Genomic DNA, 16,537 nt, shown 5'->3' on the forward strand with positions numbered 1-16,537 from the left:
GTATAAAGAAAGACAGAACAGTGAGTGGGCTAAGTACATGTTGTATATAAGGTGGTGTTATATCCTGACTTGTTGCTTACAGCCATCACCAAGTCATTGTGCACACACACTATTTCCCTTTCACTCCTGATATGAGGCGTGAGTGATGGGAGAAAACTCACAGAAAAGGGAAACAGCAAACATCTTAATAGGATTTACATAAAATTTTTCTGTGGTTGAATCATAAGTTTTGGAGGCATACTCAAATTAGACAAACAACTTGCAAGGATTATGCAAAACTAGAAGCTTGCACATGCAAAATTGCTGTTATTGGACCATTTTTGGTATACAAAAGAAGCAGTTTCATATAGTTAATACTAACTTCTAACAAAGTATTCTCTGCTAATTTATCTTGGTTTTCATATTAGCTTCTGAAAGCGCTTTCATTTGTGTTATGATATTCTCTCTGCTTATGTGTTGTTGCAAGACGGGTAAGACACCTGTTTTAATTTCTGTTTTGCAGTTGAGGGAAGTAAGACACTAAGGGAATAAATAACTTAAAAAGCTAGACCACAGAATCTTGGGGTCACAAGGGACCTGTAACAAATTAGAATGTATTGGTTGCAAAGAGCAAAAACAAAGAAGCAAAGGACAAAACCAATTAAAAAAAAACCCCTCCAACTGCCTGATGCAGCAACCAAACAACAAATCCAAATGAGGGGCTTTATTGGCTCCTGTAACCCAAGATTTAGTACTAGGATGCCAGAACTCAAACTTATGCCGCTGGGACTGGGTGTGTTCATTCTCAACTCCACCTTCTGCTGGGCCGGTTCATTTCCAGACAGGCTTTTCTCTCTTGTCCCACAATGGTGCCAGCAGTTTTGGGGAATGTGTCTTAGATTCAAACCTCATGGAAAAGAGTCAGCATCTTTGAACCCATCTTCCCTAAAGCACAGAGACCCATGTTTCTTGGATTGAATTAGGCCACGTATGTACAATTACTGATGCAAATAGTGAGTGTCGTAGTTCTATTAATTAAGCCTGGGCTCCCTACCATCTTCAGGCTGGGAATGGACTTCACTCAAACTGCACCTCTTTGGGCTGGGGATGGAATTCACTAGAACCAGACAGACTGGGAATGAAGAGATGCCATGTCGGAAGATAGATACCGAGGGCAATGTTTCCAACAAGTGCTCACCTTGGCACCTTAGAATCACTGACCCAAGCTGCTCAATTTACAGATGAGGAAACAAACCTAGCCACATGCCCCCTGCTTCCCAACACTTGTCTTTCCCCACAGGGTCCCTCTGCCTCACACGTGGACTATGCATTCGCTCCATGCAGCTGTCTGTGAGTCTAGGAAAAACAGCCTCAGAGGGAAGATCTAACACACCAATTTCTTTGCAGTGACAGGTAGGAGTCACAGCATCGAAGTGCAAGACGTCGACAGTGAGAGACAGAACACGATTCTTGTGGACCAGCCTTCTCCTGCTTTGAAGTGGCAGCCATACCGAAGTGTTCCTTGGCACAGCTTATTAAACAGTCAATATGAAAAACTGTAAGTGGCCTTAGGAACCCCTATGGTTGGCTGGGGAGCAAGGCAGTGCTAACTCTCAAGACTGAATCGAAGTATTTGGGCTTTGAGTCTACCTCTGATCAAATGGAATTTGTCAGTGAGAAAGTGTGTCTTACTCCTTATGTTTTGCATTTTAACAATAAACAGTTGGGACATGAGTTTTGGTCTTCAAGAATCCAGATTTGTAATTCTAACTCATAATTTACCCACTAAATGATGGAGGAAGAGGGAATCTTTTTGAGATCAAATGCCCAGTTTAAACTAAAAGCTGGAAAAGGGAGATTTCCCAAATCACTAATGTTTAATCCTGCAGTCAATTAAAAATTTCATAGAATTATTTTGGGGGGCATATTAAATTGTTATCTCCCCCAGCATCGATGTTGCAATTCAATACTGCCCCTTTCTTGTCAATATAGCCTGTAGTGATCATAGTTGAGGTTGGCTTTATATTAAGAGACTGAAATCAAACCATACAAAATATCCTTAAACTAGAAAATTTTCATCTGATTCTTATGACATTATAGTTTCAAGAAATAAATGTAGACTTATGCACTATTGCTCTTAAAGATCCTTTCAGCCTTCTCTTTATTCCTTAGGATATAATTTACTTACCCAGCTCTTCTAGAATTTTCACTGATTGTAAATGCCTTCTTGAAACACTAAAGTATGTTAATGGGTAAAGAATGTGATTTTCAATTAATAAATATAATATGAAATGAGAAATGCTGGGCTACAAACTTGGGGGTCTTCAAGGTATTTTTCAAACTCCAAATAATTTTTTATTTTTTATATTTTTATTGGAGTATAGTTGCTTATAGTTTCAATTGTACAGCAAAGTAAATCAGCTATTCTTATACATATATCCCATCTTCTTTGGATTTCCTTCCCATTTAAGTCACCACAGAGCATTGACTACAGAGTTCCCTGTGCTATACAGTACCTTCTCATTAGTTATTTATTTTATACATAGTGTCAGTAGTGCATATATGTTAATCCCAATAGTTTTTTAAGAGCAAAACTTATCACTTGGAATTTTATGTTGGATGAACTAGAAGGAAGAAATCGTTTCCTTAAAATCTGAGGAGTTAGACTTTGGGACTCAATGTGTTTAATTGGAGACAAAAAGAAGCAAGTTGCTAGTTGTATCACTGAAATGTCGCAACTTGTATCTTTGCTGCTGTGTGCAATAGAAAAGGAAAAGAAGGATCCAAAGGTCCTGGTTTTGAGTCAGAGGTCATTTAATGGTTTGGGGGGAGTTGTTCCATATAGTATCTTATGTATGAGTACCCAGGTCTGAAACTGTCACACGTAAGCACAGTATTTTAATCGAAACCTGTAATGCTTCCTAGTCTGTAATGTATCTGAGTTGATCAAGTTTTCAAGGTAACTGTTATCTCTTTTCTTACTTGAGTAGGCTTTTTTAAGTTTATCTGAGCAGTCAATCTATGCTTCACTGATCTGGAAAAAAAAAGAGGATACATGAGTAGTATCAACTCAAAGATGTAGAGGCAGTTTTATTTTGAATGCTTAGCCATAATTCACTTTCCTTAAGCAAAAAAGATTGGCGGTATTCATCTGGATTAGAACTCAGGAGATCTTGAATTCACTACTCACATCACTGAGACAGAAAATCATTTGCCTCTGCTTAGATTAGTAGATCTAACTTGCTACAAAAGCATAATTTTTCTAAATAACCTGAAAATTATAAAGTTAGGGGATTAAAATTTTATTACATTTTTTGAATGATATTTACAACTTGTGTTAAAAGACCTTTAAAAAGGCCAGTTTAGTTGATTTTATAATTAACTTTTGATATCAAAAGCAGAATCGCTACTCTTAGGTAAATAGAATAGTTTTTATAATCAGACTTTTTTTTAATATTCAGAATACTCTTCAACTGTATAATTTTTATGGGTTGATATAGTGTCTGCTTACAGCTGTCTTTAAATTTCAGGCTAATGCTCATATCTGAGCTGCAAATCTTACCTTTTTTCTTCAGAGTTTTTGACAGTGAAACATAGAAGATCACACACAAAAATATTTCCTTTGTTTTTTTTTTCCTTAATCAAAACTGTTCTTACTACCCTCTGTAGTAAAATCTATACAATTCAATCCATCTAGCCTTTTGACAAGCAAATTACAGAAACCTGAGTCAATATAAAGTCCCAGATGCCTTAAAATACCTGCTTTTTATCAAGCCCTTCATTCAATGGATTTTCCCGTTGCTGCTGGAGGGCACTGTGATTGTGGGGCCTTTGATCAGCCTGTGCTCCCCTTGTCGCTCAGTCCTGTCTGACTCTGCGATGCCATGAGCCCCCCAGGCTCCCCTGTCCATGGAGTTTTCTGGGTAAGAATACCGGAGTGAGTTACCACCTCCTCCTCCAGGCGACCGTCCCAACCCAGGGACAGAACCCATGCCTCCTATGTCTCCTGAATTGGCAGGCAGAGTCTTTACCACTGTGCCACCTGAGAAGACTTTGAGGCTAATCAGTGACCTAGTGACTTGATCCATTGGTGAGGTGCTTAGCGTGCCAAGAACGTGAATACTCTTTTCCCAAGAGACCCATTCATAGTTCTGTCACTGAAATTAGAAAAAAATGTAGAGAGTCTGTGCTGTTCATTAAATGGCAGCCATCCAAACTGAGATCCCAGGAAGCAAAGATCCACATAGTAGCAGAGAGCAAACAAAGCAGGAAGTACTGCCATCTCTGTGTCATTCTAGGAAGGCGCTCTTTTCCTGAGGAACATTTAGGAAACTTGATGCATTAAAAATTATGTTCCATATCTACAACACATACAGAAAAAATTACCAAAATTTTCAACTTTTATGTTCTCTTTTCTACTTGATAATGTTGCATGTTTAATAGGTTTTATTTTTGATATGACAACTTCAAAAAAATAGGTTTTATTTTTATTAACATTAAAAAGTATTTAACCACACATAGGGACAATGCAAGGACTTCCCAGGTAGTGCTAGTGGTAAAAAACCCACCTATGGGACATAAGAGATATGGAATTGATCCCTGGGTTGGGAAGATCCCCTGGTGGAGGGCATGGCAACCCACTCCAGTATTCTTGCCTGGTGAATTCCACAGACAGAGGAGCCTGGTGAGCTACAGTCTATATAGTCACAGAGTCGGACACGACTACAGCAAGTCAGCATGTACATATATATAAAGTGTAGCTCTTGGAAATGATTTGATAAAACAAATAAAGCAAGAGTCTGATTAGCTGCCCCACGGTCATCCTATTATTTTTTTCTGCAGAAGTAAACAACATAGTAGGTATTCAGTGCTCTGATCAGATCAGAAGGATAAAAAGGAAATGGCCATACTTTAGTGAAAACATGTTTTCAATCAGTAAACATGATTGACTGACTCTGGTTAATCTGGTTGAAAGCTATTCCTGGTAGTTATGACCAGTCTGCTTTATTTTTTCATATGACTACCAGGAAGCTGATTAGTCTTTCATCTGAGGGACTATGTGAGTGTGGTTATGCTGATGAAATGAGAGATTTTTTGTAAGAAGGAAAAAAATGAATTCTATCCCAGATATTTGATATGATAGTAACTTCTCAACTTCTAACTAAGTCTTTCTTCTATACAAGTCTTTCTATTGTATAGTGGAGTCAAATTAGAAATGTAGGAAACACAAAGCGAAAAGGCAGGCTGAGGAGACAATGATTCCATTTGGCAAGAATTGTACTTCTTTCTCATGAAGAAAAAAGGCTGTGAGACAGCCAGCTGTGGTCTGAAATACCATTTTCATTTCCTTGGTTAAAATTAACAAAATTGATTGATTAAATATAGCAAGAGGGCTTCCCTGGTGGCTCAGTTGGTAAAGAGTCTGCCTGCAATGCAGGAGACCTGGATTCGATCCCCTGGAGAAGGGAATGGCAACCCACTCTAGCATTCTTCCCTGGAGAATTACATAGACAGAAGAGCCTGGCGGGCTACAGTCCATGGGATTGCAAACAGTCAGACACGACTGAGTGACTAACACTTTCACATTGTTCAGATATAGCAAAAGATACTTTCCAAAATGTATTTTCCCAAAATGTTTGTATAATTAATATTGTTCATGAAAGAAAATGTGTAGAAAATATTTGTAAGACTGGTTTCTTGCTTCCACTTTTCATAGACCCGATGTAGGCTATCGAGTCGTCACAGACAAAGGATTTAATTTTTCGCCAGCAGATGAAGCTTTTGTTTGCCAAAAGAAGAACCATTTTCAGATCACCATCCATATTCAAGTTTGGGGAAGTCCAAAATTTGTCAAAACCCAAATGGGTCTAAAGCCAATAGAAATGTTTTACTTGAAAGCTTTTGGGGTTAAGGTAAGTCTTTTATTTAGTTTCATCTCATTCAGCCAACATTTAGTAAGTGTTCCAGTTGTCTGTTGCTACATAACCATCTACCCTGAAACTTAGCAACTGAAAATAATAACACTCATTGGTTTGGATCAAAAATCTGCCGCTTGGTCAGGGCTTGGCTCTACTCAGGAGTCATTAGCTGGATCCAGTTTCCAATATGGCTCACTTGAGTGTCTGTCAAGTCTGTGCTGGCCATCAGCCAGGAGCTCAAAGAGGGCTGTAGCTCGGAGGCCTTGGGCTCTTCTCCACATTGACCTCTGCCGGACAGCTTGTGCTTCCTCACAGCATGGTGGATGGGGTCTAAGAATAAATACTTCAAGACACAGGAAATAGAAGCTGCCAATTCAGAATCTGGCAGAACATCACTTCAAACCACAGCTTTAAAGTTTTTAGTGTATAAATCTTGGACTTCTTTTGCTGAGTGTAATTAGTTTATTCTTTTTGAGGCTGGTGTGTTTCCATATGCAGTTGGTTCATAGTTTTCACCAAATTCCCAAAGAAGTCTGTAACTTAAAAAAGCCAAGGAACCACTAATCTAGTCAATGCTCCCTCTTTCCCAGTTAACAGAGGGGAAACTGAGGCCCAGGAAAGTCACACCATTCATTCAAAATAGTAAATAATAGAGCTGGGATTAGAATGCAGGTAGGATGACTTCTGAGTGGTCAACAAGTATTTATTGCATTATTACCTCAGATCCAGCTCCTTAGGGTGAGGAATATCCATTATCTACATATATTTTTTTCTGATCACTAACCTGAGTCTCCCAAAGTGGCACTTTACCACTAGTGGCTCTTCACCGCTAAACACATCAGCTGCCCTTGCTCCAAACCAAGCTCTTAAATAAAACCAATGCAAACCAAACAAACACAAAAAAATAAACAGCAAGCACACAATAATAAAACATATATTTCTGATTGTGGAAGTAATATGAGTCCAGTGTGGACATTATGGAATAAATAGAAAAGTATGAAAGAAGAGATACAATTCATTCATACTTGGGATCCACCATTTAGTAACTTAATTTTTCCTTATTTTTTCTGTTATTAAAATTAATCTCATATAGATAATATTATATTGTGGAAATAGCATTATATAATATCATTAAAGACTATAAAATATTGTTAAAGATGATACGGTTTTCCATTATATCAAGATACCTTATTAATTCCTGTATTACTGTAAATTTTTTATTGGTAATAAAACTGCAGTGAACATCCAGGCATATTAATTTTTGTATGAGAATAAATTCCAGAATAGGCATTGCACATTGAACATATGGTCAGTATTAAAACTCTTGATACTGGTTGCCTAATTGCTTTCTGGAAAGATAGTGACTATGCAAATACCTACAAGTCATAGGGCAGATACCAGCAGACACTTGCTACTCTTCCCTAATAACAAGAAGACTTTGTAGCAACTGTTGAATAAATGTCATTTCCTATGTTTTATTTATTTTTACTGTTTATTGTTATTTCTTATTAATAAGCTCTGAAAGGGCTGAGATTTCTGTTAGCTTTGTCTTCTCACCTCTATTGCCTAATGCAATGCCTGGTTCAAAGCGGGTGCTCAACAAGTATGTATGAAATGAATGAATGAACGAGTAAGTGCATGTATCTGTTGAGCTGCCTTGCTCTTGTGTTTTGGGGATTTCCTAATAGCTCAGCACCTGCAGTGCAGGAGACCCTGGTTCAGTCCCTGGGTCGGGAGGATCCATGGTCTGCTCTATGTTCCCTGTTTGCCTGAAGTTCTCTCTTGTCTTGTGTTTTCTTTGTTTAGCTCTTCAGGTATTTGTTTCTTTTCTCACCAATAGCGCACTGCTTCAAGGTCAGAGTCCTTACACATCTTTCAGTGACTTGGGCCTCTTGTCAAGTGCTTAACATAATGCCTTGGGAAACTTTTTAAGTAATTGAAAATTATTTACTAATGAATGTTTTAATTAATAAAGAAATTAATTATGAAGTAATTACTTTTTGTTATTCTACATAGGCAGAAGCCACCAATCAAATAATTGCTATTGAACAGTCCCAAGCAGACAGAAGCAAAAAGATATTCAATCCTGTTAAGTAAGAACTTCTTTTCTGAAATCTCTTGTGAACATCTTTTGGGAAGAAAATCTATTGCCAAATTTATTTTATTTTAAAAGAATTCCATGATACAAACTAAACTAGTAATAATGTGTTAGTATTATGAACACATGCTTATCAACAAAAGTAGGTAAAATGTATTGAAATAATTGCAAAAAAATCTGTATAAAAAGCCCCATCTTTTAGGTCATCATTATTTACAGAATATTTATTACTGACAACCTTGCTAACAACTTTGGTTCCTCGAGACAGATTATAATTAGATCTTCCTTTTAATTTTTCATTTAAATCAGCATGCTACTGATTGAATTGATTTTAAAGTTCTGGATCCATGCTGTGCTTATAATTCATTTATCTTGTTTCTTAAAGCAATGCTGTTAGATTGCTTAATGAGCCCTAAAATAGAAAGAATGAAGGGAACTTCCCCAGTGGTCCAGTGGCTAAGACCCCGTGCTCCCAATGCAGGGGGCCTGGGTTCAATTTCTGGTCAGGAAACTAGGTCCACATGTCACTACTAAGATCCTGTGCAGCCCAAGAAATAAATAAATGAAAATAATATTTCAAATAAAAGAAAGCCAGAGGACTGGGATCATCCAAAACAATATGGTGGACCGCACCATATAAAATGAATGAGACTTGCTTTTTGACTGACTGGCTGGGGATGATTTGACCTGGAGTCAGTCCTATTTGGGGAAGAAGATAGTGCTAGAGCCTGGATAGACCAGGTGTGAGCTCAGCCTGAAGCTCAAGCGTGTACAGACAGCTCTGAACTTGCCTGGTACATCTGGTTTTCCCTTGCTGGGAGGCTGTGTGTGGTCTACCTCAGGAGCAGGCAGCTTCCCACAGCCAGGCCAGGAGAAGGCAAATACGTGAAGGAGATGTGAAGGAGTTCACCAGGAACCTAGAGGAACCGCTTCTGTCGGGAGGGGAGCGCTATAGCAACAGAGACAGAGGTGATGGGGCTTCTCTCCTGCTGTCGAGATCAAAGAGCCGCAATGAAGGCGCACACAGCCCTGCGGAGTCAGGTACTCTGGACTTGAACTGCTGCTGAATGAGCATTTCTGACCACTCAACTAAATTAAAAGACACTTTCTCCTTGGAGAAAAGCTATGACAAACCTAGACAGCGTATTAAAAAACAGAGACATCACTTTGCTGACCAAGGTCCATATAGTTAAAGCTATGGTTTTTTCAGTAGCTATGTGTGGATGTGAGAGCTGGACCATAAAGAAGGCTGAACACTGAAGAAATAATGCTTTCAAACTGTGGTGCTGGAGAAGACTCTTGAGAGTCCCTTGAACTGCAAGGAAATCAAACCAGTCAATCCAAAGGAAATCAACCCTGAATATTCATTGGAAGGACTGATGCTGAAGCTGAAACTCCAATACTTTGGCCACCTATTGTGAAAAGCTAACTCATTGGAAAAGACGCTGATGCTGGGAAAGATTGAGGGCAGGAGAAGAAGGGGACGCCAGAGGATGAGATGGTTGGAGGGCATCATTGACTCAATGGATGTAAATTTGAGCAAACTCCAGGAGATTGTGAAGGACAGAGAAGCCTGGTGTGCTGCAATCCAAGGGTTTAAAAGAGTTGGACGTTACTTAGGGACCGAACAAAGAGTAACTCCCTGGCAGCCATTCCTGACTAGGCTGTGGGTACTATATTAAAAATCGGTGTCCTCCACCGTGTGATAAGAATGGGGGACTAAACATACCTCAGAATCTAAGAATGAATCAGATATGATCAAGAACTAAGTTCTCTTACAGTTTCTTGGTGTTTTTGCTGTTTGCTTTAGAATTAACCTGCTGGCCGACCAGGTCACCAAAGTAACTCTGGGCCGGTTACACTTCAGCGAAACCACAGCAAATAACATGAGAAAGAAGGGGAAGCCAAACCCTGACCAGAGGTACTGGTGTGGTGTGTATGCATCGCGGGGGGGGGGGGGGTAGCTGGTTATGCTACCTGACAGCCCAGGGCCCCCAGAGGCCCCTCTGATCCCCTTGGCCTCCTCAGCTGCTTTCCTCCCTTCCCTGACTCTGTCTGTTGCCACATTTCATTTATCCTTAGACATCGTTCTTCTTCCATCCTCACACCCTGCGATGCCTCCTCTCCTGTCCAGCCTTCAAGTGGCTTGTTTTCATTCTCCCCGTGATCCTTCTGCAGGGGTCCCCAACCACCCGGATCTAATGCCTGATGATTTGGGGTGGAGCTGATGTAATAATAATAGAAATAAAGTGCGCAATAAATGTAATGCACTTGAATCTTCCTGAAACTATGCCCCTTCCACCCCAGTCCATGGAAAAATTCTCTTCCATGAAACTGGCCCTTTGTGCAGCTGGGGACAGCTGCATCTGGAGGGGCCATGTGTTCATGCTTTATGACTGGCTGAGGGCTAAGGATTGATGGCATTTATTGAATTCTGTGTGCTGGTCACTACTTTAATGCCCTGAGTTCTGAAGCTCTGCTGTAGCCTTTTTTGATTGAAAATATATTTGCATTAATGATTTACACCTGTGATTCTCACACTGTGCTCCCAGGACCAGCACAGATGGTATCACCTGGACACTTATTAGAGATGCAAGTTGTTGGGACTCACTAAAAACCTACCTGATCAAAAACTTGGGGTGAGGTCCAGCAGTCTATATTTTAACAAGCCCCCCCACCCCCAAGTGATTTGATGCATGCTCAAGTTTAGGAACCACTGATTTTAGAACAAAGGTTTTGGAGTTGGAGGGAACTGAGTTTGACTGTTTGATACTGCCATTTACTAGCTGGGTGACCTTGAGCATGGAACTTAACCTCCCTGAGATTCATTTTCCTATTCTGTAAAAATGGTTCAATACCCATATCCTTCTCCAATAAGGTTGTTTTGGGGTTCTAAGTGAAATAATGTAGATAAACTGCTTAGCCCAGCACATGGCACATTTTGAGAACTCAGTGGATGGTAGCTAATTACTATCATCATTGTAACAGTTATTACAATTATTGACGTACTTTAGTTTCAGGGGAAAAATCTTACTCCCTAAGGACTGGAGACGGTTTAGAGTGCTACAGAAGAAGTTGGCGAAGTTTTTTTTTTTTTTTTTTTTAATGAAATTCTTAAAGTAAATGCTTTTCTTATAGGGATAGTTTATATTTTGACTTTAAAGAAATGGTCTAATAAGGACCTATTGTATAGCACAGGGAACTCTATTCAATACTCTGTAATGACCTGTGTGAGGAAAGAATCTAAAAAAGAGTGGACATATATATGAGATTCACTTTCCTGTATAGCAGAAACTAACTTCAATAAAAAGTTTTAAAAATGCATCATACTTCTTTAAAAAAAAGAGGAAGAAATGGTCTAATCTTAAAAGTGTCTCATCAGTGATACACATAAAGAGCAGTTAAAATAGTGAGGAAGATCGCCTTGATAACAATCGGAAGAGAGGGTTCTGGTTTTTGACTGAAGTCATGACTGGAGGCTATGAAAGGTGCAGGTTACCTGACCAAGAGCAGATCGGGATAGGAAGGAGCCTGTGTGGCTGGGCGAGTCCTTTGGGGTCACCCCCCACCCCCCCACCCCCTGCCTTATGGCCTAGGATGTGTGGCTTGGATGGTCTGGACAAAGGCACCTCTAAGATGACTTTTTTGTGCGTGTGTATGTGAGCGGTGCTGTGCTGAGGGCCCAGGGATGCACCGGCGTAAGGCCTGCCCCAGGCCAGCACTGATGGGCCGAGCCAGTCGGCCCAGTGATGGCTGTTGTGGGCGTGCAAAACACCACACTCGTCCTTCAAGCTGAGTGACAGGCAGACCCAGAACAACAGTGAGTGAACCAACGCCTCTGTGATTTCACAGGAGGGGCAAATTAGAGTGGAAGAGAAAATCTTTAAATATGTAAACCCATCTGGGTAAATTCTCTGTTAATTACAATTTGATGGCTCAAACTATGTCTCTTGTTTCCTGATGTGTTGGCATTGGTTTGCTGTTTCTGAACTAGATACTTCATGTTGGTGGTTGGACTGTATGCTGCTAACCAAGACCAGTTCTACCTGTTGTCTGCCCACATCTCTGAACGGATCATTGTAAGGGTAAGTGCGGTTCTTTGACTTTTCAGGATCCCATGTGTTGTTGTTGTTGTTTTTTCCCCTCTAAGAAGACTTTACATATTCAGTGGAATGCATGGAGTATGCAGTTTCTCAATTGCCAGTGATGACAAAGATAATGATAGTAATAGCAGACACTGCTATTTTAGTTTTTACATTGTGGTTCTCAGCCAGAACTTTTGTTTCCCGTGGGTCATTTGGCAATGTCTGCAAACAGTTTTGGTTGTTACACCTAGGGGAGCTATTGGCATCTAGTGGGTTAAGGCCAGGGATGCTGCTCAACACGTTATGATGCCCAGGACAGCCCCCACAACAGAGTTACTCCTCCTCAAATGTCAGCAGTGCCGTAGTTGAGAAGCCCCGGTTTTTACAGTATGTTGTAGGCACTGGGATACATAATTTCTATAGGATATCATTCTACATTGTTTCACGTTTACATTACATTCTTTACACCCAGAGGAACTAAGGCTTAAGAGGGAGACAAAGTCATCCGTGGGCACAAAGCTAGTAGGTAAATGATGGAGCCTGGGTTATAACCCAGTTCCCTCTGACCCCAAAGCCCACAGGGTGGGGCCATAGGCAGGAAGGCATCCCATGGCCCAGAGTGATTGGTGACCCCAGGGGCTTCTAGGCTGCTGCCCAGAGCATAGTAACGGCTCAGCGCGCTTTGCTGAATGAATGATTGGTCACAGCTCTGGACGGGAGTCTTGGCAGCCACAGAAACACAAAGCTATTGGCAGCTGCAGCGGTGTGCGGCCAGGCTGGCCAGCACGGGGAATGCCAGGGCCATGAGGGAGCAGGTAACCACAGGCCTGGCAGCCCTGGCGGGGCTGTTGGGTGATGGCTCTTTGGAGTGCCACAGGGGGACGTGCACACTCCAGTAGGGAAGCTAGTTCACAGCGGGGCTCGCCCACTGACCTGGCTGTTAAACTCAGGCCTGGGGACAAGAGCTGCCCATTTGGGGAAGTGAGTCTTCCACAGCTCGCCTTGAGCTGTTCTCAAACAAAGGGCCCTCTGTGTCATTCTTTCAGTCAATAAAAAATAACAAGCCATCTATTAGTGGAACTCTTGAAACTACATCTCAGAGTTTTATTGGAAGTAAAGTAATGATGGAAATGAAGTAAAACACTGGTGTGTCCAGATGTCCCTGGGTGAGGCCGGCTGTGTGCCCGCCAGCACGCATACGCGGACTGTGTTTCTGTGGGGCCTGATCTAAGCTTCGGCAAAACAGCCTCCTCTGGGGCAAAGGCAGGTGGGACCCCTCCTTAGGTCATGAGCCAAGGGCAGAGGTTCCGGCCTGTACCTCAGCCAGGGTCGGGGTGGTCTTTGACACCTCACCTGCTGTCATCTGGAATTGCTTTGGTGTGCTAATAAATGTGATTTAAAGTCAAGTCTGGAAACCTAGGTTGCTTGTTTTTTCTGATTCCTCACAGGAAGGAGCAAATTCAGGCAATGACTTTCTTTTTAACTGGGGTAGATCGGGTACCAGGAAACTGCTGCTTTGAGTGGTGACATTCATGCTTAAGTCAGGCAGTCTGCTAGTCACCTGCGTACTTTAAATAATTTACCTGGTGTTGAGATTTCTCCATTTCCTGCTGACAGCCCCTGCAAAGCTCTGCTTAGGCTGCCGTGCAAGTCTCCACAGCAGCAAAGTGAGAGGGGAACATGGCTGGACATGCTGTTCCCAGAACTCTCTGCTAATGGGCTCTTTCTTGTACCCAAAGTTCAGTGAAAATTTAACTCATGATGATGACCCTGAGAAGTCCAAAGTTTCTGTAATGCATGTTAAGTATGACTATTGAAAAAATTATGTGTAGTATAGACTGGATATCATATTATTCACTAAGTTTTTATTTTTTAAAAATGAGTGTGTTCTATATTCAATGGCTTTCTTCTAGCCATAATTTTTGGTTAAAGAGAATACCCTATTCTATATGTATGCTGGGTAACACAAGGGTTACCCTAACAACAATGAGAAAAAAAATGATAGTAATAATGTCTTTCCCTCACACTGGAAATATCTTACTGAGATTATTTTGTTCTAACCCCAAATGCAGAGTGAAAATGAATGCAGACTTTTGCATTTATTTAAGTATATAATGTTTAAACCAACTAAGAGAAAAACTGAATTTAAGAAATGGCATTATTGTTTGAATCAGTGAGTTTTAGAGAGCACGTTTCCTGCCCCTGAGATTCTAGAGGGTGTTAAACAGGTATATGTACCATGGATTGAGCAGAGGGCAGACCAGCCTATATTCTACAAAAAAGCCAGATATGCCCTCTTGTGCCAAGGCCTGGGTCTGTTAGTTCGAGTTCTAGAATGAAGGAAGAAAAATGTGACAAAGATAAGACCTGACCACATTATATGGAGACCTGCAAATTGCATTTAGCAAATCCAGATTCATTTTGAGAACTGAGTCATTTTTCCCCGTAGCAGAAATTAACATAAGGGTGAATGTATGGAGGAAGGTTGGGCTTCCCAGATGGCTCAGATGGTAAAGAATCCACCCGCAATGCAGGACACCTGAGTTTGATCCCTGGGTTGGGAAGATCCCCTGGAGGAGGGCATGGCAACCCACTCCAGTATTCTTGCCTGCTGAATCCCCATGGACAGAGGAGCCTGGTGGGCTACAGTCATTGGTGTTGCAGAGCTGGACACGACTGAGTGACTAAGCAAAGCACACACAGCCTGAAGACTGGAGTAGATGAATTTCAGGCCTCAAGGTGGGCGGTGGGGGTGTTTCAGGAGACCAAGCTCTTCAGAATTCTCTGAGGGGAGAGAAACAGGGGCAGGATCCAGCAATTGTTCATCCAGATTGTCAATCAAAACAGCTTTGGAAAGATATTTTGGTCCCATACTGTAAATTGACCAATTTAATGGAAATTAAAGCTCACTCCAAAGAACAGATTTGTTTCCCAGCTCTTTGTTTTGGGGAGCATTCCCCAGCAGAGCTCCTTCGATTCTCCTTGTTAATGGCTAGACTTTCCTTCAGCTCCATTCTTCTCCTAAAACACATAATTAAACCTGGTTGGAAGGGCTATGTTGCGAGCAGGAGGGATGATCAGTTTTGTCTGCCTTTCAAAGACACGCCAGGGTTTCCTAGTTTTGAAAACCATTAATTTATTCCAGCTTATTTTTCCAGAAGAATAAAAATGGGCAGGTCCCCCCTAGTTCTCTTTTATTGCTCTGCAACCACAGTGCCACAAGGTGGGAAACCCACATGCAGGATCGGGAAAGACAAGAGAAAGAATGCAGATGCAAGGATGGTGAGGGATGGGGGGAGAACAGAGTCACTCCAGGTACCATCTCTGTTTTCCCTGGCCCGTGCCCATTTCTGACCACAAACCTCCCTTCCCTTCCCCTACACACTCGACCTGCACACACACACACACACACACACCTCTTCTGAAGTTCAGCTGAAGTTTTATTTACACAAAGGAATCAGTGGGTAGAGCAATGTCTGTCTCACTGTGCAGTTGGAGTTCAACAGAACAGTCTACTAACTATAGAAGGGGTAACTCATGAGCCCTTTCATAGTGGTATGGAACTAGTGTATGACATAAAGAAGTTATTCTTAAACTATGTTGAGAATAAGAATCCCCTGGAGAGCTGGTGGAAACACGGATGCCTGGGTCCCACCTCCACAATTTTTGGTTTAGTAGGTTGGAGATGTCTGAGAACATGCACTTCTTTTTTTCTAATTTATCTTTTAAAATTTATTTTTAATTTTACAGTTGCTTTACATTGTTGTGTTGGTTTCTGGGGACAGCTATGTGAATCAGCCATGAGTACACATATGTCTCCTCCCCCTTCAACCTCCTTCTCACGCCCCATGCCATCCCACCCTCCTAGGCTGTCTCAGAGCACCGGGTTGAGCTCCCTGTGTTGTAGAGCAACTTCCCACTCACTTCAGTTCAGTTCAGTTACTCAGTCATGTCTGACTCTTTGCGACCCCATGGACCACAGCACGCCAGGCTTCCCTGTCCTTTGAGTCGGTGATGCCATCCAACCGTCTCATCTTCTGTCGTTCTCTTCGCCTCCTGCCTTCAATCCTTCCCAGCATCAGGGTCTTTTCTAAAAAGTCAGTTCTTTGCATCAGGTGGCCAAAGTATTCGAGCTTCAGCTTCAGCATCAGTCCTTCCAATTACTATTCAGGGCTGATTTCCTTTAGGATTGACATGTTTGATCTCCTTGCAGTCCAAGGGACTCTCACTAGCTTCCCGCTAGCCATCTATTTTACAGATGGTAATGAATATGTTTCAGTGCTACTTTCTCAAGATTATGCATTTCTAACAAGCTTCCAGGGGATGCTGACACTGCTGGCCTCTGGACCACACTTTGAGTAGTGCTGGTAGATCGCATCTCTAGGCCCATTTTCGATAGACCTTTCAAAAGGTACAAGAACGAGTTTCTTGCCTTCCTCAGCTCAAGCTTTCGTATT

At 41.5% G+C, this 16,537-nt stretch overlaps 1 protein-coding gene across 1 annotated transcript in view; it reads left to right on the forward strand.

The window, feature by feature from the left end:
* Nucleotides 1-16,537, forward strand: part of MYRFL (myelin regulatory factor like) — a 122,567-nt gene that overhangs the window by 52,671 nt on the left and 53,359 nt on the right. Inside the window, exons 6-10 of the mRNA XM_043447547.1 lie at nt 1,387-1,537; nt 5,696-5,891; nt 7,914-7,990; nt 9,806-9,916; nt 11,990-12,080. Of these exons, the coding sequence (XP_043303482.1) occupies nt 1,387-1,537; nt 5,696-5,891; nt 7,914-7,990; nt 9,806-9,916; nt 11,990-12,080 (626 nt within the window). The remainder of the gene's footprint in view (nt 1-1,386; nt 1,538-5,695; nt 5,892-7,913; nt 7,991-9,805; nt 9,917-11,989; nt 12,081-16,537) is intronic.

Source organism: Cervus canadensis, chromosome 25 (assembly GCF_019320065.1).
Source record: "Cervus canadensis isolate Bull #8, Minnesota chromosome 25, ASM1932006v1, whole genome shotgun sequence".
Lineage (NCBI taxonomy): Eukaryota > Metazoa > Chordata > Mammalia > Artiodactyla > Cervidae > Cervus > Cervus canadensis.